Source organism: Anopheles coluzzii, chromosome X (assembly GCF_943734685.1).
Source record: "Anopheles coluzzii chromosome X, AcolN3, whole genome shotgun sequence".
In the NCBI taxonomy this organism is placed as follows: Eukaryota; Metazoa; Arthropoda; class Insecta; order Diptera; family Culicidae; genus Anopheles; species Anopheles coluzzii.
In genome coordinates, this window is record NC_064669.1 from 9,624,050 (window position 1) to 9,646,436 (window position 22,387).

Consider the following 22,387-nt stretch of genomic DNA (forward strand, 5'->3'; position numbering starts at 1 on the left):
TAAAGGTTATTTAATGACATTTCTAGACCCCTTTTTCTGTTTATCTTGAAAATAAAAACAGTATTTTTTTAAGTTATTGTCGTTGAAACATGTTGCTTTCATTTACCTAAACATGAAGAATTTGAACTATTTTTCATGATTGAATTTTCATTTTCATTCCTCGCTTTTTACAGGGTTTAGAAGCGTAATTTGTTTTGCCTTTTTTGAATGTAATAGTATATTTTTTAAAGAAAAAAAAAATAACGGCAACGAAATTTAAAAATAAAATAAAATTTCTTTTCATTCCGGTCTACTTCCACTGTGCACTGCTCAGGTAGGGAGAGCGTGAGGATGAGTCAGGTGTTTTCCATTTTCGGATGTGGTTGTGTATGTATGTGTGTGTGTGTGTGTTCTTGTTTATAGAAAATCGTAAACATCATGTGGGTGGGAAAACGTTTTAATTAGTGCTAAACGGTTTCCATTAAAATAATATGCCCTATTTTTAAACAGAGAGAGAGAGATAGAGAGAGAGAGAGAGAGAGAGAGAGAGAGAGAGAGAGAGAAAAACATTTCTTTGAAATGTGAATAAATAAAATCTACCAATGTACCAATTGTCCGTTCCCGTGTTATGCGGTGTTTAATGTACCTATTTACTTAAATAGCTAAAGTTTTACTTAAATAGCCGAGGTTTCACGACGCTGATCTCTGAGCAGCTCAGCAACTACTTAATTCGGCAGAGGCAATCGTAGGCCAATTGCTAACACTAAGCAAAAATATCGAAAAAGAGAATTTCTCATTGCTCACTATTCAACCAATATGATTTGTGTGAGGTGCGTCCACCTGTTTAACGTTCGTTTTGAATTTCTCGCACGCGCTGCAAGCGCCATCTGTACGTCAAGCTACAGAACGATCGGAGCGGAAAGCGGACAGAAGCTCAAAGTAAAACTATTAAAAAAAAAGAAATAAATTAACTCCCTTTTTTCCCCTTTCGCCAGCTAATTGTAGTCGAGCATGCCGCGCAGCAGCTCGAGGGTGTCCCGCCCGATCGGCACGATGTTGGACGGGGGCAGCAAGAACCCGTGCGTCCCCCGGTCCGGTAGCCGCAGCGTGTAGCTGTACCGGATGCCGGCCCCGTACCGCGCATAGCCCGTCGCCGTGCCGTACGTGGCCGGCCCGGTCACCGGCTCGAGCGCGTACAGGAACTCGCCCGGCTCGGCACGCAGCGCGTCCAGCCCGGCCTGGCCCATCTCGTGCACGTCGCCGGGCGGGTCCGGCCCGTACGGTGGATCGTCGGCCCGCTCCAGCTCGGGGTAGGCGAGCAGCTGGCCGTACGCCTGCAGCGACAGGTAGAGGCGGACGTGGCGCCGGCGCGCCAGCAGGAAGTCGCGCACCGCCCGTGTCTCCGGCTCGGAGAAGGGCTCGGCGCCGGCGTGGTTGTCGCTGCACTGGCCGGGATGCACGGCCTGCGGCCAACGGTACGCCCAGTTGCGGTTCAGGTCGACGCCGTAGCATCCCTCGCCGGTCGGGTCCTTGTCGGCGTTCCACCAGCTGATCCTACGAGAAGGGTGAAATGGCAAGAGAAAGAGGGAGAGAGAAAAAAAGATTCGTTCAATCGGTTTGGCTAGGACAACGACAAGCGGGAAACACGTACGCGCTGGAGAGTAGGACCTGCCCAACGCCGGCCGGGTGCGCCTGGGTGTGGTTGGAGCGGTTCTTCGACCACAGCCGATCGTACCGGTGGCTGTACTCGTACCCGTCCGGATTGAGCACCGGCAGGACGTACCAATCGTACGACTGGATGGTGCGCGCCTCCCCGGGCGACGTCCCATTGCTCGGCTCGGCTTGGGGCAGCTCCAGCAAACGGTGCAGCAGCCAGGTCGCCACCGACGGGCCGATCCATTCGTGGCCGTGCGCACCCGCCTCCACAAACACGGCCGGTCGCTTTTTGGCCCGCTTCGGACGCTTCGGGCCGCTATGGAACGAAACGCGCGCCACCGTAATCGGCCGTCCCTCGTACGAGCGACCGATGTGGAGGAGCTGCACCTGCTCCGGGTGGCGCCGCTGCAGGTGGTACAGGAACTTGACGATGTCGGCGTACCGATGGTACCGGTACCAGGTCAGTGGATGGCCCTGGTGCAGCTCCAGCTCGAGCTGTTCGCGCCGCGTCATGGCCGGGTTTTCGTACGCGATCGCCTGCCCGACGTCACGGATGGTCGGTTCGTGGCGCAGACCCTCCTCGTCGAGATATTCGCGCAGCGAGTCGGCCAGGGCGCCCGGCGGCACTAGCACATCGGTGGGCCGGTGCAGGGAGGGATGGGTCCACCACTGGAGGCGTAAGCCGTCGGGCGATTGTCGATAGTCTTCCAGGCGCTGCAGCTGTTCCGCGGTTTGTGCGAAGATGCGCCACAGCTGGTAGTTGGCGTAGGATACCGTGCGCGAGGGTCGCTTCGAGGGGGCTGCTGCTAGTGGACGCTTGGTGGTGGCAGACTGGGCGACGTACTGCGCCAACACCGACAGTATCTGCTCCGGCTTGGGCAGAGTGGTCGTGGAAGGAGGCGGCGTGGTCGTGCTTGCCGTACCGAAGAACTGTGACAACCAGCCCGACATTGGGGCGGAAGGTGATGGAGTCACTACCACCTGTGGAGGAGTCACCGCTGGCACAGTTTGCGCTTCAGGGATCACTTCCTGGTCTGTTGACTCATCAGACGTCCAGGGATTGAAAAAGTCCCAAGGCATCATAAGATCAAACCACCCGGAGCTGGTGGGCGAAGGTTCTACGGGCAACTCCAGCGTTGGCGCAAGTTCCTCCTCCTCCAGCTCATTTGTCAGATAAGCTCCAGGTAAACCCAACCAACCCACTGGACTCCTCTCAGGTGTTTGGACCACCGCCCCAGGATAGTCTGGAACGTCCGCGGTACTGCGTGTGGGGCGCCGACGCACCCCCTGCACCCGCGGTGTCGTACTGCGCGCTCCCCCGTACTCCTCATAGTCGTCGGGAGATCCTCGAGCAGCCCCGCCCAACCCGAGCGACCTCACGAACCGCCCGAACGTGGAGAACATCCGGCTGAAGAAACCTTCCGCTCCGTCCGGTGACTCACCTGACTCGTAGTCCTCCTCATCGTCGTCATCCTCCCCAACCGATTCGTCCCGCTCCTCGTACTCATCGTCCGCCTCATCCGACGAGTCCTCGTCGCTGTACTCCGCCGTATCCTCGTAGCTCGTGACAGCTGGACGCTTCTTGCGCCGCCGCTTCTTCACCCGCTTAATGCGCACCGGGCGCTCCACGTGTGTGCCTGCTTCCTCGTAGTCCTTATCGTTGGACAGGGCTGTCTGACGGTTCGGGCGTACCGACTCACTGCTACCACCCCCGTACTGCTCTCCATTCTCGTCATCCTCTTCGTCCTCCTCCTCATCATCCTCATCGTCCGTCTCTTCGAACGCTCCAAAGTCTTCAAAGTACTCCTCCTCCGACTCGCTGCTGTCGTCGTCGTACTCCGCACTGCTCGCGTCCGGCGTCGGCCTCCCGAGCGTCACGGTCGGTGGAGTCGCCGCCGTGTACTCGCTCGTCACCTGTATGTTGGTCGTCATCTTGTTCTTGTTGCCGTCCGTGCTGATCGTCGACGGCAGCCCGGAAATGGTGACCAGCTTCGGCGTAAAGTGCTTCGTAACGGGGGGCGCCGCACCCTCGGAGGACGCCAACGGGAGCCACGTCTGATCGGCCCCGGGCGCGGTGGAGCGGGATGCACTATCGCCCTCGCCCGAGTTGCTGGCCACAAAGTCGGGCTCACTTGCCGACACCTTCGTGTAGGTGTTGCGCTTCACCTTGGGGCTCGCGGAGGCGTCGCGCAAGGGGCGAACCTTCGCTGCCCGCGTCTCCTCCGAGTCCTCCACGTACTCCGTGCTGGTGAGCGCGTTCTCCATGAACGTGTACACCGACTCGAGCACACCGCCGATGCGCTTTATCACCGGCGGTTCGACGTAGACGACGGGCTTCCGCTGTTTCACGTTGGTTGGAACTGTGGTTGTCTGGGGACGCTTGGTTGTAGTCTTGGCCGTGGGTTTGGTCGTTAGGTAGCGTGTTTTAGTGCGGCGCGTTGTACTTTGGACCGGCGGCAGAGGAGTTGGCGTAGCTGTGGAGGGCATCGGTTGCACAGGAGTTAGCGTGCAGCTGAAGGAGTAGTAGCGGCTTAACAGGGACAGCGTTTCTGGCGTTAGTTGGGCTTTGGTTAGGTCGGCGGTGGTCGGTCCACTCACACCGAGTGCTGCTGCGGGTGGCACGGGAGCCGGAGTTGGTTTCTTCTTTCTACGCCTTCTGCTAGGACCTGTTGGTGTGCGGGTAGTGGAAAATGATTGCAGCTGTGGCACTGTCGCGCCTACACCGGTTGATGGAGGAGTCGCCGGAGGTAGCTGGTAGTCACCAAAGTATGCCAGGTTCGTGTTATTGAGTGTGTTTTTGATTGTAGATTGATCGTCGAAGTACTGAACGGTATTCTTCGTTACGTTGCTGGCCGAAGTTGCCGGTGCCCGGGTCGTTGCAAACGGTACAGACGCTGAGCCTGCGCCACTACCGATGCGAAAGATGGAGGGAAGCTGGGTCTTGTTTTTACCCCACAGCAGATCAATATACTTCACCGGGTCCTCGCCCACCAGATACTGGTAGTACTGCTGCACGCTGGTAAAGTTATCTTTCGTGAGCAGCTCGCTCTTGCTCACGTAGCCCGGGGACGAGTGGCCGTCGGAGGCTGGACGCAGCAGCTTCACACGGTCCGCCTCAAACTTGTCAATTTTGTGATTGTTCACGTATATTCCACTGACGCCATGCGCGCCCCGTACGAGCACCACTACCGTCAGCACCAGCGCCACACTGAACCTTGCCAGCGAGGCCATCTTTTCCACCGCACGTGGCTGAGGACACTTACACCGGAAAGGACACTTTACGCGCACACGGCAGACTTCATTGGGCGACAGATAGCGCGCGACTGATCGTGGCCCAAGCGCGAGGCTCCAAAAACGCTCTAGGGCTCGCTAGCAGGATTAGGCCCTGCGCCCCGCTCGGGTGCACTGAACCAAGACGCTCCAGTAGCCTAGAAGCGTCGCCGCCCTGCCGGATTGACTTCCGGTCATGCTCCAGTTGTGGCCGGCGTAATGTCGCGCGATCGAGACATCGCTTTGCTGCCGACGACCCAATAGCCGAGACGAGGCGAAAAGCATTAGTTGTAAGTTCTTCGTGTGCCTCCGCAATTACTACCTCCAGCCGCTGCCCCATTCTCAAAGGGAATCCCGGGGATCGTCATGCCGGGGAGCACGGAGCTCCCCCGGAGGTCTTTAGTTCTGCTAGCGTCGGCTGGCGGACGAGATGAAAGATGCGACCGGCGGCGCAATTACTTCTGCCTTGGCTTGGCTTTGGGTCGTCATAAAACTAACATAGAATGGAAAGTGTGTGTGTGTGAGTCTTTTTCTTTTTAGGCGAAAGTTCAGTCGAGCAACGCAAGCGCATGTAAATGATATGCAAATAATAATCTGTGTTTGTGGGTCCGCTTCTTTTGAAAGCGCCGATACTTAAGCCCAGTTGACATTCAGGGGGGCCATCATTGTGATGACGATCATTTGCTTTCGGGTAGCCCGTGTTTGCGGTGTATTGATTTTGTTTTAATCAAATAGTTGTTGTTGTTATTGTAGTTACTATGAGATTTAAAGAGGCTTTGGAGCCTATTATTGCTAGTTGAAGAGGGAGCTTGCTATAACAATTGAAGAAACTAGTTAGCGAGGCCTACGACAACACATCCGATACGATTACACTCGGGCGGAACTTGAATGGCACGTGGTGCGGGTCTTATTTGCATTGTGCTTCCCAAACAATCCGCGTCCCACGTGCTCATCGGACCGTCATCTTTTGCACTTTGAATCACGTGCATCTACGAGTCTCTACGGTCTTTACGTGGTGACTGCAAAATCATACCCTCTATCAAGAGTACAGCTCATTAGCGAGCGAAGAGTACAAGTGAGGGATTATGATATCAAGAGAGAAAGAGCGAGAGAAAGAGTTGAGAGCACTAGTAGACGGTGGTAGACATAGGTCTAAGCGGGCCATTGTTACTATCGAGCAGGACAAAAAGAGTTCGCATTTGAAGTTGCGATGAAACACTTTCTTGTTCTTTAGTTCTTTGTTCAATCCGATACGACACAGCATTAATGATTCCGCTCGGGTGGTGTAGAAGTTAACTTCAACACATTTTGAGCAATATACAAACTAATAACTCGGCAGTGTAAAGCAATGTCTTTATTACTTCTTTACAGGCAGTAATATCAGTTTAGCCGAATACTGAGCTTCAAACCGTAAAAAAGGGGCTAGCCTTACTATGGGGCCAGCTCGTCAACTTGAACATGAATTAACAACATGTGCCCTATGCCTATCCGTGGCTCTAGATCAGTGATGTCAAACTTATTTGACCACGAGGGCCTAAAAATTACTTAAAATAGTTGGACGAGCCACAACCTAGTTTTTTACGCATTAGTACACAAAACTAATGACAATAACTGGCTATGACTTGATATTATCCCCCTTGACTTGATACTAGCTCCCTTCCTGCTAGTCTCCATAGAAATCCCCATTGGCTCAACAACCGATGTCGGTCAAGGCCTGCCTGTACCCACTTGTGGGCTTGGCTTTCAGTGACTAATTGATCCCCCCCCCCCCCCCCCCCCCTAGCAGGATAGTCAGTCCTACGTATGGCGGCGCGGTCTATTTGAGGATTGAACCCATGACGGGCATGTTGTTAAGTCGTACGAGTTGACGACTGTACTACGAGACCGGCCCCATTGGTCATGGCTATCAAAATCAAAAGCATAGTCCCACTTGTAGTATAGTATAGTCACCTTGGTAATGGCTCATGGAAAGCTTGAAATTGTTTATACCATCCTATCAAAACAAACACATGTTTGTGTTGACAGCTCTGATTTTGCAGAAGTATAAAGTTCTAAGCCGGTCTGGTGGTACAGACGTCAACTCGTACGACTTAACAGCATGCCCGTTATGGGTTCAAGTCCCGAATAGACCGTGCGTTATAATTATATTAATTTATTAATTTATTATTAGTTATTAATTATACGTAGGACTGACTATCCTGCTATGGTAACAATAAGTCACTGAAAGCCAAGCTCACTTCACTTGTGAGTACAGGCAGGCCTTGGCCGACAGCGGTTGTTGTGCCAAAGAAGAAGAAGAAGAAGATAAAGTTCTAAGTTGCAACAGTGCCTGAAGAGGAGCTGGTCCTAATACTTTCCCAAAACAAGCTTGCGTTTTTTTATTCCTATTAGTTGAATGATCTTGTTAATTTTTCGAGGTTTTTTTTTCTTACAGAAATCGGAAACACTGATGTACTGAATAATTGCTTGAAAATTAAATTTAAATAAATTCCAAAACCACACACACACTAAGCGTCAATTAAATCCTGATATTTACAATTTTGTATGAGTTTTAAGTTACTACACTAGTAAGTAGAAGCAACATAGCAAAGCAGGTAGGGGAAAACTCCGAAAAGGTTTTATGACGATAACAAAGGTCTGACAATTAGTAGATTAATTTGTTAAATTGAAAATATCTTCATACATCAGGTGTTAGTAATGGACTGTAGAAGCAGAAAGGCAAAATAAATCCCAAGCTCAAGCGGCTACGGGCCACCGGAATGACATCCCTGCTCCAGATAAAAAAAATCATCCTTCAAAAAAAAAAAACTCACAAAATAACAACTTATTACAGTTGTCATCTCACAAAATAGCAGCTAAGTTGGTATCCAAGATGTACTCATATAATTTGCGCACACTGATGCGTATGTCCACCACTGTAGCTGAGTCTCCTATGGAATTGAACGGTCCCACACTGACGGCTTAATGGCCGGGAGGAATCAGACGCCGGCCGATAACAGTTGCTAACCGAACCTCGTGGAAAGGGGTAAGTACGGCCAGCAATTACTTCATTCTAATTGCACCCGGCTTCGATGTCAAGTGGCAGAACTCCCCCCCCCCCCCCCCCACAACCCCACATACACCGGTACAAGTGGCTAGTAAGAACGTGCGTTCGCACACCCGACCTTCCAATATTAGCACACTTCCACCACCACCAAAGCAATCGCAAGCAGGGAAACCCGGTTTCCAGGTCAGCCATACACACACACACACCGGAGTCGATGGTGGCTGGACAACTTTCCCTAGCCGCACACAAACAAATGGGCGCCCCGTTCCGCGCGGATTGTCACCCGTTGCGTTCCGCTCCCCTCCCCGCACGCTCAGCACTGCTCCACTCATCTCTCACCTGTTTTGTTTTGATCAGGTTATTCGGTGCCGGTGCACCCGTGTCCGCGAGTTGCGACGGATCGCACACAACCAGAACGTCGGCTAATCCGCGGATGGCCAGCTGTTAAAACACGGCGCGCAAGGGCGAGCAGAACGTACAGGGGAGGGGAAGACACGATCGGATGGGTTTACAGCTGGTTTCAAGTGGGGTATTTTGCCAATCCACTTCGTACTAGTATTGGCATATGTGCTAGTTTGTGTGTGTGTGTGTGTGTGTGTGTGTGTGTGTGTGTGTGTGTGTGTGTGTGTGTAAAATCAGTAATTATTGCTACAATCGCGGGATTATCCCAGTGCGCGCGCAGCAACTTCGACATTTGAGCCAGCGTCGGGCGAGTATCTATTAGCGCAAGGCAGGCGAAGACGGACACTACTCATAAATACATGATAAAAGCAATAGCTTCAACTATTTTGAGCGCATTTTAGAACATTGTTGGTATAATATCAGTAAAATTGGGTAAATTCTTCAACAAAACATATTTTCAATGCCCACTTTTTTTATCTAATTTGACTACTATGGATCTTACTACGGAGCTCTATAGCTTGCCTTATTTTTATGTTCAGTGGCTCTATTAAATGAATGAGCTGTCGTGATTACTAAGCAGAAAACTGGTGAAAGAACGGCAACGAAAACAATACAGAATCTTATTATATGGAGGTTTAAGCAGCCTGAAGCTGGTAGGAGGAGTACGAAAGATGGACACCAAAAGATTTTTTTCTAATATATCATGGGATATGGTGATGAACAGATGTCATAACATACCTTAAGTAAGCGTAATCGGAAAATCGGAAGAAAATTGCGAGAGGCTCCAGTCGAAATAGCAGCCGCTATGCTAAGCTACTACTCGATCGAAGCTGATGAGTCCTCTCACGAGACCCAAAATCTTGCCACGACTCGGAGCATTTGAAATTGGGTTAATTCTACAAGAAGAAGATGCATTGACATGACATCATGCAGGCATAGATGACAGATTCTATGTGATTTTGAAGATCATTAAGTTGAGGCCTACTCAATAACAAGTCCCCCAAACTAGCTGGGATCACAGACTTGAACAATTTCCCCCTTGAATAATCTGGAGCATCGATAGTTGCTATTGCCTGATGTTTCAATTGTGCCTTACATTCTGCATTCTACGATGTGTTGGAAGCGGCGCTTACAATTCCTTAATTCACGGCTGAACAAACCGTGGTCGTGGCAAATGATACAATATTTGGTTCATGCACTTAACTGGTAGTGGAAAGCAATAGGTAGGGTAAATGTACCAATAGTGGTGCAATTTGTAGTGGTACCGATGTGTTTTAATGGATTTAAAGTGTCAGGAAGGACATTTTCTGAATATTTTAACACATAGCAATTGGAATATGTTTTATCTTCGCAATCACAACCATGAAATACATCAAATTTACGAAAAAATACATATTTTTGTGACTGCTTCGTTGTACCTATAATGGTGGTATGGTTCCTATAGTCGTCGTATTGTGTTCCTATAGTGGTGGTAAACAAAGATGCATCAAAAACGGTGTATAATATCAATGAAACTTAGTTTTGAAGCTGTTTTCGTATGAATAGCAAGGATTACTGCCATAATATTGGTTTCTTGCTTAATTTGATCGTAAAAAAGTGTATAAATTTGATCAATTAAACTATTGACAAAAGTACTGCATCACACCTGTCGTCAACCTACACCCGGAAGAGTGTGCTTGATTTGAAGTCAATTTTTCTTTCAACCATATAAGCGAATTTTGGCCTGTTTTTGGTAAATTACCTACATAAAACTCATTTCTGTTGCTTATTTTTAGTGAAAACAGTACGACATGTCAAAAATATCCTCGAAAAAATCTAAAACGACCTGTTTTTATTGATTTTATAACTATAACCACTATAGGAACATGCCTGTTTTGTGTACCTATAATGGCACTATGGTAAAAAACACTTAAAAATGCATAAATATAGTCAAAAGGCAAATAATTTTAGTAAAACAATAACATTTCACAACAGTCATGTTCAAAAACTAGTAATTGCGGGGGTATGTGATCATTTAGAACGTTAACAGAAATATGAGTTTCGTTATGAAATCCTAAGGATTTTGGAAAAATGCTGACAAATTGCACAAAATAATGGATTTTTCGGTCACTAAGTAACGGAATGGCGCCATTTAACTTTTAAACCCTTTGTAAAAGGCTAAAGAACATTTTACACTAACGTAAATGACTTAATTAATTTTAATTTGCCCTATGAACCGCATTTTAGTGCAATACCACCACTATTGGTACTACCACCACTATAGGTATATTTACCCTAATGGTGAATGATAGTACACTTCTTCAATTTTCACCATTTTTTACAGGTGTCTTTCCTATCTTCCCCATATGATGTGTCCGTCCTACCCGAACATTCCAAAATTGCTAAAAAAAGGGATTTTAATTGAAAACAAAAACATGAAATTGGACAGGAACTTGAAAGTTTCAACACTTTTTCTGCTAAAAGATGAGTGCAAACTTAAGGATGGTAAATCTTCATGGTCGCTGTATCTATATATCGTAAGATTTGTTTAAATTTTCCGTGAATGGGTCCGTTTTTACCTACCTTCCCCTAATAATCTCCCATCACACTGCTTGTCTACCAACGTATTGATAACGCTACCATTAAGAACAGAATAATAATAAGAAGAAGAAGAAGAAAAAGAAGAAGAAGAAGAAGAAAGAACAACAAGAAGAAGACAAGCAAAAGGAAGAAGATGTGTACAAACTACAAAACAAGCAAAACAACAGGCATGGCGTCAAACGGCGAGTTTGTGCTAAAAATACAAGCAACAATTCTAACGACTGATTTATGTTCGTTTGACACTGTCCGTTCGGTTCGCCCTGATACGTCAGCATGAGCGGGAGGGGGAGGGGGAGGGGAAAGAGGGAGGCAAATGTGAGCAAAGTAAGAGCTCAAGAAAACCACCGATTGAATTTCATCAAATAGCCGTTTTTTTTGTAGTAGCAGAACACAAGTAAACAAACCCTGCGGTGAATGCAGGGAAAGATGCAGGTGGCAACATAATCCAATCCAAATTTTGCCGTATTTTGGTGTGTATAACGACCCCGTTTCAGGTCGAAAATGACCAAATTTAGATAGTTAGTACCGAGTTTGTAGCGTTTGAAGACATTCAATTCGATAGCATAGCAAAGGACCTAGTCTAGATGCATGAGTATCCACAAAGTTTGGGGTTTGGAAACTGAGGAAACAATTGATCGGCGTAGTTCTTTACATTGAACTGATTCAAATTTGATAAAAAGGAACCATTTAAGCAGTGGGGTCTACAACTAAAGCACAGGAGTTTAGCAAAATAAAACGAAGGTTAACTGATGGCATTTTCATTCGCTTAGAAGTACGATAAAAAAAATGGTTCTGAACCAAATGGGTAACATGGACAATTATTTTCTTCAGAAATTCTGAATCATTCATCAGTGAGGTCACGCTGAAATACGGTAAGGTAAAATAATCGTAAAAGGCAATGACCTTGAAGCAACTAGCTTTGTGGCCAAAACGTAACAGCCAAAATTTCACTTTCATGTGCTCGAAATTTTCCCATTTTCGATCGTTCCCCATGCATTGGCACCCTGCTCGGGTGGAAGGGGGGGAAAGTACCCCCACCCACCAGGCCAAAACGTTCTAACTTGCAATCATTTAAAATCTTAAACGACAAAAAAATGCCACAGTTTGTGTGTGTGTGTGTGAGAGAGAGAGAAAGGAAAGGAATGTTGTGTGTCACATCATAATCTATACACGCACACGCGCACTTAAATTACGGTTTCGAAAGAAAGAAAAAAAACACGACCAAACCAACGGTGAAAATGTGTACTAAAAATAATATCAAAACCAAACCGGCCCACACCAGACTGGCCTACCACGACCCGCTCCATCCTCCCAACCCTACAAGTGGCCACTCCCGTTGGGGTGTATGGAGCGCGGTTGCAAGTGCCAAATAGTACGCTGGCACACGTGTTCGACGCGGTTTTTGTTTTTGTTTTTGCGACTCCGGCCGGTCACGTCCACACACACACACACGGGGACGACGCTCCAAACAGGTAGCCCTGCCAGCAGTACCGTTCGGCCAGTACTAGCCCAGGCTCGGCCGCAGCTTCTTGCCACGAACAGTGGCCGGCAGTGTAAGTTCTCGAGCGCCCACCCACCCCCCCCCCTCCGGGCGCCAAACATTGTTGTCAAGCCCCCGCATCCCCGTCTCGCCGGTTCAAGATCAATACACACACACACACACGCACACACGTTTCACCTTCGATCGTGACGGGTTTTGTGTGTTGGTGGGGGAACGTGTGTGCATGTGTTGGCGCTCGATAGGTGGGAAAGTATTATCTTTGAAAGGGGTGGTGGGGGGGGTGGATTGTGGGTTTACTGTTGTTTGATTACTCTTTTTTTTCATACTTCACCCCGTCCCCTCGGCAGTGAGAAGAGAGCGAGAGAGAGAGACAGAGAGAGAGAGAGAAAACGATTTTTTCTTTGACCGTTTGTGAATGAATGGCGGCGGTGTACGCGGTGTGCGGGACTGGTTAAACCAAAAAAAAAAAAGGCAAAAAACAACACGCCGTTGGCCACGACACAGCCAAGACCGGGGTCCCCCGAAACGGTCACTAGCTGTGTAGCCACTGGTCGAAGTAGGTCGTGGTGCTGTTTTGTTTTCCCGCTATTTTTTTTTGTTTTCGCGCGTCCGTCCCCGTGCTGCATTTTAAGGTGTGCGTGCGTGCGTGCGTGCGTGTGCCAGCGGAGCGTGTGACAAAACCCCAAAACTCCGAAAAGTATCCCGATATCAAACGCGTTTGTCCGCTGCAATCAATTCGCAGGGTTTTTTTGTTGTTTTGTTTTTGCTTGGCCAACATCTCCACTCTCCATCCCCTTGGTCGATGCTTGGACCTGCAACGGCTTCGGTGCCGGTCGACACGATCAACAGCCTGCAGCAGCAACTGCAATAGGTAAGTAGGAATTCGCTAGTGAGTGACACGAATGTGTGCCTGTGTGTGAGTTTCGGCCGCCCAAAAAGGAGTTCAAGGTTGCAGCACTGCGTGGCCGTGGCACGAAAAAGGCGCAAAGGCTTCCCCGCGGTTTGGGGCGCCGATGAGATGAGCCCCCCCCCCCCCCCCCCCGTTCCCCAACCCAAGATACCCTTTTTTTCTTCTTCTTCTTCCTCTTCTTTCTCGTTGTTGCATTTCTATCTCGCTCGATCCGGCGGACTACTTTAGCGCGAAGTACGAACTTCGCGCGAACTCTCCGAGCGCATGCAGCCGACGCGGGTCGGGCGAGACCCGCACAGCTTTTTTTATTTTTGGCGTCCCAATCCTGGTGGCCGTACGGGTCCTAACACCCCTTGTCCCCCCCCCCCCCCCCCTTGTCCCCCCCTGTCCCCCTAATATCCCCAATCCGTCACCGCCGTCTAATTTGTCCGCGAATCGCTTCTGCCGACGAGCGCGGGGCGTTTTTATTTTGTTTCGTTTCTTCGCTGGTGTTTCGCCCTCACGCGGGCATTGTAAAGGTTGTTTTCCTTTCGCCTGCTTCGAGCCAAACCGCGACCCATCCACCCACCCGCTACCTTCTACCTTCTTTCGATACGCACGATAAAGCTAGCGCTAAGTGCGAGCAGCAACAGCGGCACAAATAACAAAAAAAAAACAACAAATAACAATAATGCAGCCACATTAAGAAAAGCAAATTAATAGCATTTGCTTGGCTAATATATGTGAACGTTTGGGGCCGGGAGGGTGGTGGGCACAGTGTGATAATAAAAAGAACAAACCAAACCCACTCCCCCTCAGCCTCCTGCGTCCTTTCTCAGCCGGCCACTTTCTGTTTGTTGTTAGGAGCCGCAGATTTTTGTTGTTGTTGTTGGGAGGGGAACCGCGAAAGCTGCCGCGCTCGATTGATGCTGTGGAAGGTTTTGCCGGCCAGTGGTTCTTAGGCATTCCACGGGGGGGGGGGGGGGGGGGGGGTAGAAGTATTTTTTGGGTCATCATGAGGCGGGTCCTATCTCCAGTGCATCAATGCCAGACACGCTACGGGCTCAATTGCTGTTGTATTTCGTAGTTTTGTCATGCAAGTGCCAAAACTCGGGTCGAAATTTCGAACACTTTGACTTGGACTATCACTATGGGGTTTATGAGGATTCGATTTAAAATTTTACTGGAATGCTCTTGGAACTGTTTTTTTAAGAGCTCTGGTAGGGAAAATCTATCGAGACGGGTAGGTGACATCGAAGTAGGCGACAAACAGACAGACCAACTCTCGGAGAAGTCTGTAAAATACGTCTGCAAAATTAGGATGTTCGAAAAATAAGAATTTCCTTATAGATAATCGAACGAAATCATTGATTCTGATCCCATTTAATTTAATTATGGGTTGTTTACAAGTTGGTGCACCAGATTTGGTTGTACTGGCGTTTAAATCATATTACAGGGTTTTCCAACAGTTCTCATAGCTGTGGGACACTTTATTAACTCTTTCTGTCGTGAAATGAACTTAATGTAATGGGACTCTATAGCACCCTTGTTGGACAAATCCAATAGGAATTTCCAACGAGCCTGTCCAAAAAGGGTGCCATCGATTCCATTTTCCAACAAATGAAGTTCACTTCCTATAGGAAAGAGTCAAGGAATTGTCTCACAACTATGAGAATCCCTGGAAAACCCTGTATCTAATTAATTTTAACATCAGTACCCAATGGTTTGTAGCAGAAAATTGAAATATTTTACCGCAAACCCAAATAACCAAGATACCGAAAACGCCACCAATTTCCTGTACTAAAAATCCAGTTGCATCGAACAAAGCTAAAAAACTGTCAGTGTGGTGGGTTAAACCACACATCTACAGAAGCGGCCACTTCAATGTTTGTTAAAGTCAGTTTTTTTATGCACGGGTAATTTATTAGCTCAACATGTATCTCCCAAAAATGTGTTTAATTCTGCAAAGAAAGCAATACACCTTGAGTGTTTAAGTTCATTTGTTGTGAAACATATTTGTGTAAGATGTGGATGCGTGTGTTTGTTTACTTGCAAATGGACTCTTTCATTTCGATGGTCAGTGCACAGTTTACTTATTGATAATATTTCGGAAGTTATTCTGTGGTGTAAGTGAATGAGTTAAAGTAATCGATGTGTTAAAATCATGTTCAGCATATTGACCTTAGCCCGCACTTGATCCATCTTTTTCTCGTCAACATGTTTGGAAATGGTGGGCCAAGCATGGGCAAGGTCAATACATCTTATTAGAACTGACAGCTCCAATTGTTCTAAACATTTGGTGGGTTAACGACTGAATCGACCACCACTAAGCCATGTGGGTTTGAAGTGGCTTTACAGTGGGTTAAGGCCGATTAGGTTATTTGGGAATCTACCAAAACATTGATTTCGATTCATTTCCCGCTAGGATTTTGGTGTCGAGAAGAACAGGCTTAAATCGACTCTGTAATCGAGAGAACACGTAGACGTTTTCATGGATAAACACGCGTATTTGGAAACCTCGAAGCCGCATTTAGAACCGGTTCTTGTCCTTCTGTTCGGAGTGGTCTAAAGATGTGTTTGGTCGCTATCCGGTGGAAGGAAATTTTCCACAGATCTTAGGTTTAGTTGCCGGGGTCTAACTCGAATCCATATTCCAAGGGCTATTTTGGGGGCTCTTTTGGTCGTTTGCATCCTTCTGCAATCTTGTCTCTGGTAGTGGAGGTAGTTTGGTCGGCAGACCTGTTTTCAGAGAGCTTACAAACCCCCCAAGTCATTTACCAATGTATACTGCATTTTGTTGTTCTCGTTTGCCTGTAGATTCACATTTGGTAAACGATGTCATGCACAAAATCGGGCAAGGAGATGACTTAAGCTTTACATTGGTGTGTTGTTTGACCCATAACTCGTTTTATTCATTTAATAATAAGTATTTGAAAATTCACCCCAAGATTGTTTGTTGGCCTTTAGTTTGTCTTGGATTGGATAGATCGCACTGTGGTATAGCAAATGTAAACAATTTTGAAATGAATTTTTAAATGCTAATTGTTTAGCGGATTAAACGAGTTATGGGTTAAACAGGCGGGTGAAAGTTATCATTGAACCAGACCAAATATGTCGCAGGTTTTGTAAAATTTCCCCAAAATCGAGAATTTAGCCTCAGGTTAAGAACCATTGGTGTAGAGTGAAAATGGTTTTGCGCATCCGAATGTTGGAGCTGGAATCATTCCTTCTTGTTATGTGCTTTCTGCTGGCAAACGCTGACTATATACTACCTGGAGATATATCGCTTCTTACAATTCCGAGCAGTTAGTATATGTTGTAGTCTCCCCACACAATATCCAAGATATTCAACCTCCATTATTTTGTTTGCATCTCCAATCATGTCAGCACATCCACACAACAGAAGTCATCCGTTGATGTTGGAGATGCAGGAAATTGAGCACTTTTTGAAAAGATCATTACCGGTGGGTCGGATGTGTCACCCCACGCGGACCCCACGTGGAAAATTAAATCGGAGGCGCATCACAATATGCGTGTGTGTGTTTTTTTCGCAGGCTGGACAATGATGTCATTTCCGGAAAAAAGAAACAATTCGTATTGGAGGTATCTCCACAGCTGTGGCATATTGAGGCATCGCATATGTTGGAAATGGCTCCCCCAGTCTCGACGTATGTCGTCGAACGGAACGGTTGGCGTCACATCTACGCCGGCAGTTGTGCATAAAAACTTTTTGTGATGATGCATCTTATTGCATCCAAAATTCATGTAAATGACTCATGCGAACAGGACCAATCATGTCCAGATTATGTTATTTTACACGTACGTTGGTGCGTTTGTTGGAAGCAGCTTTGCAACCAAAAGGTGCGTCAGTCGCTTGCAGGCCGTAGTATCAGTCTCATCAGCGTTTGATAGCTCGCTACTGAAAGTGATACTTTTGTTGTTGGAGTACGCGCCCCCCTCGGGGTTCTCAAATCCACCATCAAGAATTTCAGTAAAAACGTATCGTTCGTTCGTAGGGCTACTTGAAAGTGAAAGTTTGAAGTATTTTTGTTTTGTTTTCTCGAGAGATCCAGCATGTCTCTAGCAGTTGAGGTGATCTTCAAGCGTGCCTACCCACGGTAACTTCAAAGTTTCTAACGTTCTGTTGCTTCGATGACTTTGCTTGCAGACGCAGCTGGGCAAGATGCCGGTGGCAATCTCCGTGGAGGATTGTTACGCTCCGCCGGGTGTCTATCGGGCGGTGGAGCCGGACCAGCTCGCCCACCGGGATGCGGAGGCAGCGAACGGTGGGGAGAAGCCACCGCTCGACAGTGCGAACGGTGGCGGGCCGCTCGAGCTCCAGCACGTGCCGGCGGGCGGTGACATGCGGTACCACACCCGGCACCATCATCATCGCGAGCGGCCCGGGCACGATTACGCCGAGGACGTCATTACGCCGCAGGGCGTCCAGCCGCACCACAAGACGAGCTACGCGGAGACGATGATGCACCTGTTCAAGGGCAACATCGGCACGGGCTGCTACGCGATGGGCGACGCGTTCAAGAACGGGGGCCTGCTGCTGGCGACCGTGCTGACCCTGTTCATCGGGTTCGTGTGCGTGCACTGCCAGCACGTGCTGCTCAACTGTGCCGCGCTGATGCAGGCCCGCAAGCTCGAGCAGGAGGCGGCGGAACGGGCGAGCGCCACCAACGGCAAGCCAGCGGCGGCGGGCGAGAAGAAGCTGTCGGACCCGGTTCCGCCCGTCACGGAACCGCTCGACTTTGCCGACACGGTAGCGCTCTGCTTCGCGTACGGGCCGCCGTCGGTGCGGCCGTGGGCCCCCACGATGAAGCGCGCGGTCAACATCTTCATCTGCGTGACGCAGCTCGGCTTCTGCTGCATCTACTTCGTGTTCATCAGCTCCAACTTCAAGCAGATCGCGGACCGGTACGGGCTCGTGCTGGACGTGCACCTGCACATGGCGCTGCTGGTCGTGCCGATCGTGCTGACGTCCATCATCACCAAGCTGAAGTTCCTGTCCTACTGCTCGCTCGCCGCCAACGTGTTCATGACGCTCGGCATCGGCATCACGTTCTACTACGCGTTCCAGGAGCTGCCCCCGATCGGCGAGCGGCACCTGGTCGGCCGGCTCGAGCAGCTGCCCCTGTTCTACGGTACCGCGATCTTCGCGTTCGAGGGCATCGCGCTGGTGCTGCCGCTGCAGAACGAGATGAAGCATCCGGCCGACTTTGGCAAACCGTTCGGCGTGCTCAACATCGGCAGCACCTTCATCATCCTGCTGTTCACCGCGTTCGGCTTCACCGGCTACTGGCGCTGGGGCGAGTCGGTCCAGGGTAGCCTCACGCTCAACCTGCCGGACAACGAGATGTGAGTATCCAGGATGTGGTCTCCAGGATCGTAGTGATGGGTTGCACCCGGAATTGCACCCAGGGCACTCGAACCGCTTCCGCACATTGCTACTCCGGCTCCGATCCCGGCTATATCAAACTGACGGTTCCGGCCGGAGGCGTCTAGAGCCGCTAGTCGACCAAGGTCTGTGAACGAACTCGAATGTTAGCGAAAATCGTTTTGGCCATCTTGGACGCCATTTGACAGTAGAAATCTCTTGAAAATTCGTCAATCCCTCAAACACATCCTATTACTAGGGGCATATATACTAAAACGAAGTCGGAATTAAATCCGGCTAGTTCCAAAGTTTTCTAGAATCGATTCCGGATAGTAGGTTCTGGAAACAATTTCCGGAATCGGAATCGATTCAGTAATTGGAATCGGTTCCAGAATCGGTTCCGGAATCGAAATCGGATCCAGAATCGAAATTGGCTCCAAATGGCCTGGAAATCAGAATCGGCTTCCGAATCGGAATCGGCTTCGAAATTGATTTCGGAACTGGTCCTGAAATAGGTTCCGGAATCAGAATCGACTCTGGAATTGAAATCGGCTCCAGAATCGAAATTGGCTCCAGAATAGGGAATGGCCTCGAAATCAAAATCGGCTTCCGAATTGGAATCGGTTCCGGAATTGGTTCCGGAATTAGAATCGATACCGGATTCCAAATTGGCTTGGAAATCAGAATCTGCTTCGAATTAGGAGTCGGTTTCTGTACCTCCATAAGAATAGGCGTTTGGGTCCAGTGATGTTACGTAATGATAGCCGCAAAATATCAAAATTTACTTGTAAACGATCCATTATCATGGAGATTCCCGGACTGATTCCGCTTCTGAAACTTCCGATTGCCATTCAAGAACTGATTCTTAATAAAAATTCCATTTCTGGAGTCAATTCTGATTCCGATTCCAGAATTGATTCCGGCTCCGGAATCGGCTCCGGAATCGGCTCCAGAATCGGCTCCTGAGTCATCTCCGGATTTGAATCCAGAATCGCAATCGATCCCAGCATCGGAATCGGTTCCAGAATTGATTCCGAACACGGAATCGGATTCGGGTAGGTCCAATTCAGAGAATCTTCAAATTTGAATCGGAAAGGGCTTTCAGATGTCAAACTGTCTCTAACGAACTTTTGACTACTTCTCAAATCGCTCTACGGGACCTCGTTTCTACACAGTCCTTGCTGCGGACTACTCCGACGGTTCCGAACGGCTCCGGACGGCTGCGGACGATTCCGAGTTTGGTGTTTTGCCCCTACCTTCCGGAACCGCTTCCGATTTTGGCGGAGTCATTCGGTAGCGATTTTTGTTGAATTTACCCATCACTACTCCAGAGGATAGGAGTCATTGGGAGAGCGTTTCAGCTGACAGAGTGCTGGTTTGCAAATCTTCCGTTTCAGACTGGCGGAAAGCGTGAAGCTGATGATCGCCACCGGCGTACTGCTCGGGTACGCGCTGCAGTTCTTCGTCGCCATCATGATCATGTGGCCGATGGTGGAGAGCCGGCTGCCGCTCGCCCGCCGCCATCCCGTCCGCTGCGAGATGGTGTTCCGCATCATAATGGTGCTGGTGACGTGTAGGTAGCGACGAACCCCTCCAAACCGGCATCGCTTAACTAACTCGATGTTTTTTTCTCTCCCTCTCTCTCTCTCTCTCTTTTCCTTCCGCACAGTCCTGATCGCGGAGTGTGTCCCGAACCTGGGCGCCTTCATCTCGCTCATCGGCGCCTTCTGCTCCTCCTCGCTGGCCCTCATGTTTCCGCCGCTGATCGAGCTGATCGTGGCCTGGACGAACGGTACGCTCGGCGTGTGGCTGGTGGCCAAGAACGTCGTCATACTGCTGCTGGCCTTCCTCGGGTTTGCCACCGGCACGTACGAGAGTGTGTCCGCGCTTGCCAAAGATTTTTGAGCCGCCCGCTCCCGGAATGCGGAACAGATGTGTGTTAGGGAGGCATTACGTGTTATTTTATTTTTTTTTTATTTGTGTGTAAATGTATAATATTTTAATAATGCGTGTTACTGTACTTGCCATACCCTGATTTCTTCGTCCTTAGCTGACAGTTTATTTGGTAGCAGACCACAACAAACACTAAAGCGCTTATATGATTGTTTAAAGACAAAGGACAGGACGGTCCGCACTCACCAACGGCTAAAAGCCAACAGGCACAGGAAGGTTAGCAGGTTAGCGTCGTACAGCAAGAGTGAGGTACGTGGCATGAAGGGCGCGTTAGGCGGTAGTAAAATTACGCGGGCCAGCACAACTGAGTAGCCAGTAAGGATGTGAAAAGTAAGTTTTGTAAAAAAAAAAAAACGAAGTAAGCAGAAGAAAAAAACACGAACCGGTGGAGGTTGAATATGGCGACAATTGTTACTCGCCGGTTCGAAGTATTTTGCGTGAACGATATCTGTAACGTCGCAATAAAAAAAAAAAGATATTCCATTCACAGTAAGTGAACCACGGTTTGGAGTGTTAAAAAAGGATCTTTTTTGAAGATAGGCTCAGTTCCGGTTCATTCATAAAGGAGATCCGGGACATTTGATCGGACCAATCATTCAATTGTTCGTTCTCTGCTAAAGCTATCAGTACATGCCGATTCTGCAGTAAAAGAGAGAGAGAGAGAGCATCTTTTACAGAGTTTTTACAAGGTTTTTTGGTTGTTTTCTGAAATGTTTTTGGTATGATGAGCCCGGATAGACGGCGCTCCAGTGTTATTGGTGTACACACTAGTGATGGGTTATCGGAATCGCACCCACGGCTCGGAATCGCTTATCGAGTATTGCTACTCCGGCTCCGATTTTGCATAAATACAGGGTTTTCGAGGATTATATAGACATGTTCAGCGAGTTGTAGCTTCGTTCAGGCATATAATAGACTCTTTCAGCGAGATATAGAATTGTTTGGAAGTAGGCGATGATCATTCGCCCCTGTTTCTCTCATAGAAGCAATGATCCGGATCTTCCAAAAACGGATGCATGTTTCAGTCAGCAATCGAACACGACATCGAATAAGAAAAAATGTATGGAATTTGACAAATGTATGGATGTCAAATTTAATTTGCCAAATCCCATACATTGTTCGTATTTAAACGCATCTCTAGTTTGGAGCGTTTCGAACAAGGTCTGTGTATGAACGAGGTTAAATATTAGCTAAAATCGTTTTGGCCATCTTGGATACCATTGGACAGCAGAAACCCCTGGTAAACTCATCAAACCCTCAAACTATTATTATTACAAGAAATGCAAAAAGTTTGGTGTAAAATTCAACCAATAATAATCTTCTTGTGATGACCAGACCGATTCCTTTCTATAATCTCACTTAAAATTTGAATCTAAAAGCGTTCAGGTGTCAAACGGCATGTAACGAATTATTGGCTACTTGTCAAGTCGTTCTACACTACGGGGCCTCGTTCCTACACAGTTCTGCGTTTCGAATCTTCGAATCCTTTCGAGTTTTAAATCTGCTAACGCGTTAGAAACGTTACGGCTCGTTACGGCCCCGCTGGATAGGCCCATCACTAGCAAAATTTGAACGATGCTGAAACGTTTCAAACCTCCAGGTGAAACATTTCGGTGCGAAACATTTCAACAGCTAATTCCCAACCCGCAAAATCCGGCAATGCTATAAAATTTTCGACGTCGTGCATAAGTCGTGTGAACGTCCACCCGTCGTCGGGGCTACGTC

At 48.3% G+C, this 22,387-nt stretch overlaps 2 protein-coding genes across 2 annotated transcripts; one reads left to right on the forward strand and one right to left on the reverse strand.

The window, feature by feature from the left end:
* Positions 1-209: 209 nt before the first annotated feature.
* Positions 210-6,588, reverse strand: LOC120958156 (uncharacterized). Its single transcript, XM_040380747.2, has 2 exons — positions 1,631-6,588; positions 210-1,533 (listed from the first exon to the last, which is right to left on the reverse strand). Exons 1-2 carry the CDS (start codon positions 4,864-4,866, stop codon positions 975-977), a joined length of 3,795 nt encoding a protein of 1,264 aa, XP_040236681.2. The 5' UTR covers positions 4,867-6,588; the 3' UTR covers positions 210-974.
* Positions 6,589-12,768: 6,180 nt separating this feature from the next.
* LOC120955583 (proton-coupled amino acid transporter-like protein CG1139) lies at positions 12,769-21,155 on the forward strand. The gene is made up of 4 exons (XM_040376599.2): positions 12,769-13,305; positions 17,492-18,690; positions 20,107-20,282; positions 20,379-21,155. The coding sequence occupies exons 2-4, from the start codon at positions 17,507-17,509 to the stop codon at positions 20,612-20,614; spliced, it is 1,596 nt and encodes a 531-aa protein (XP_040232533.1). The 5' UTR covers positions 12,769-13,305; positions 17,492-17,506; the 3' UTR covers positions 20,615-21,155.
* The last annotated feature ends 1,232 nt before the right edge of the window (positions 21,156-22,387 follow it).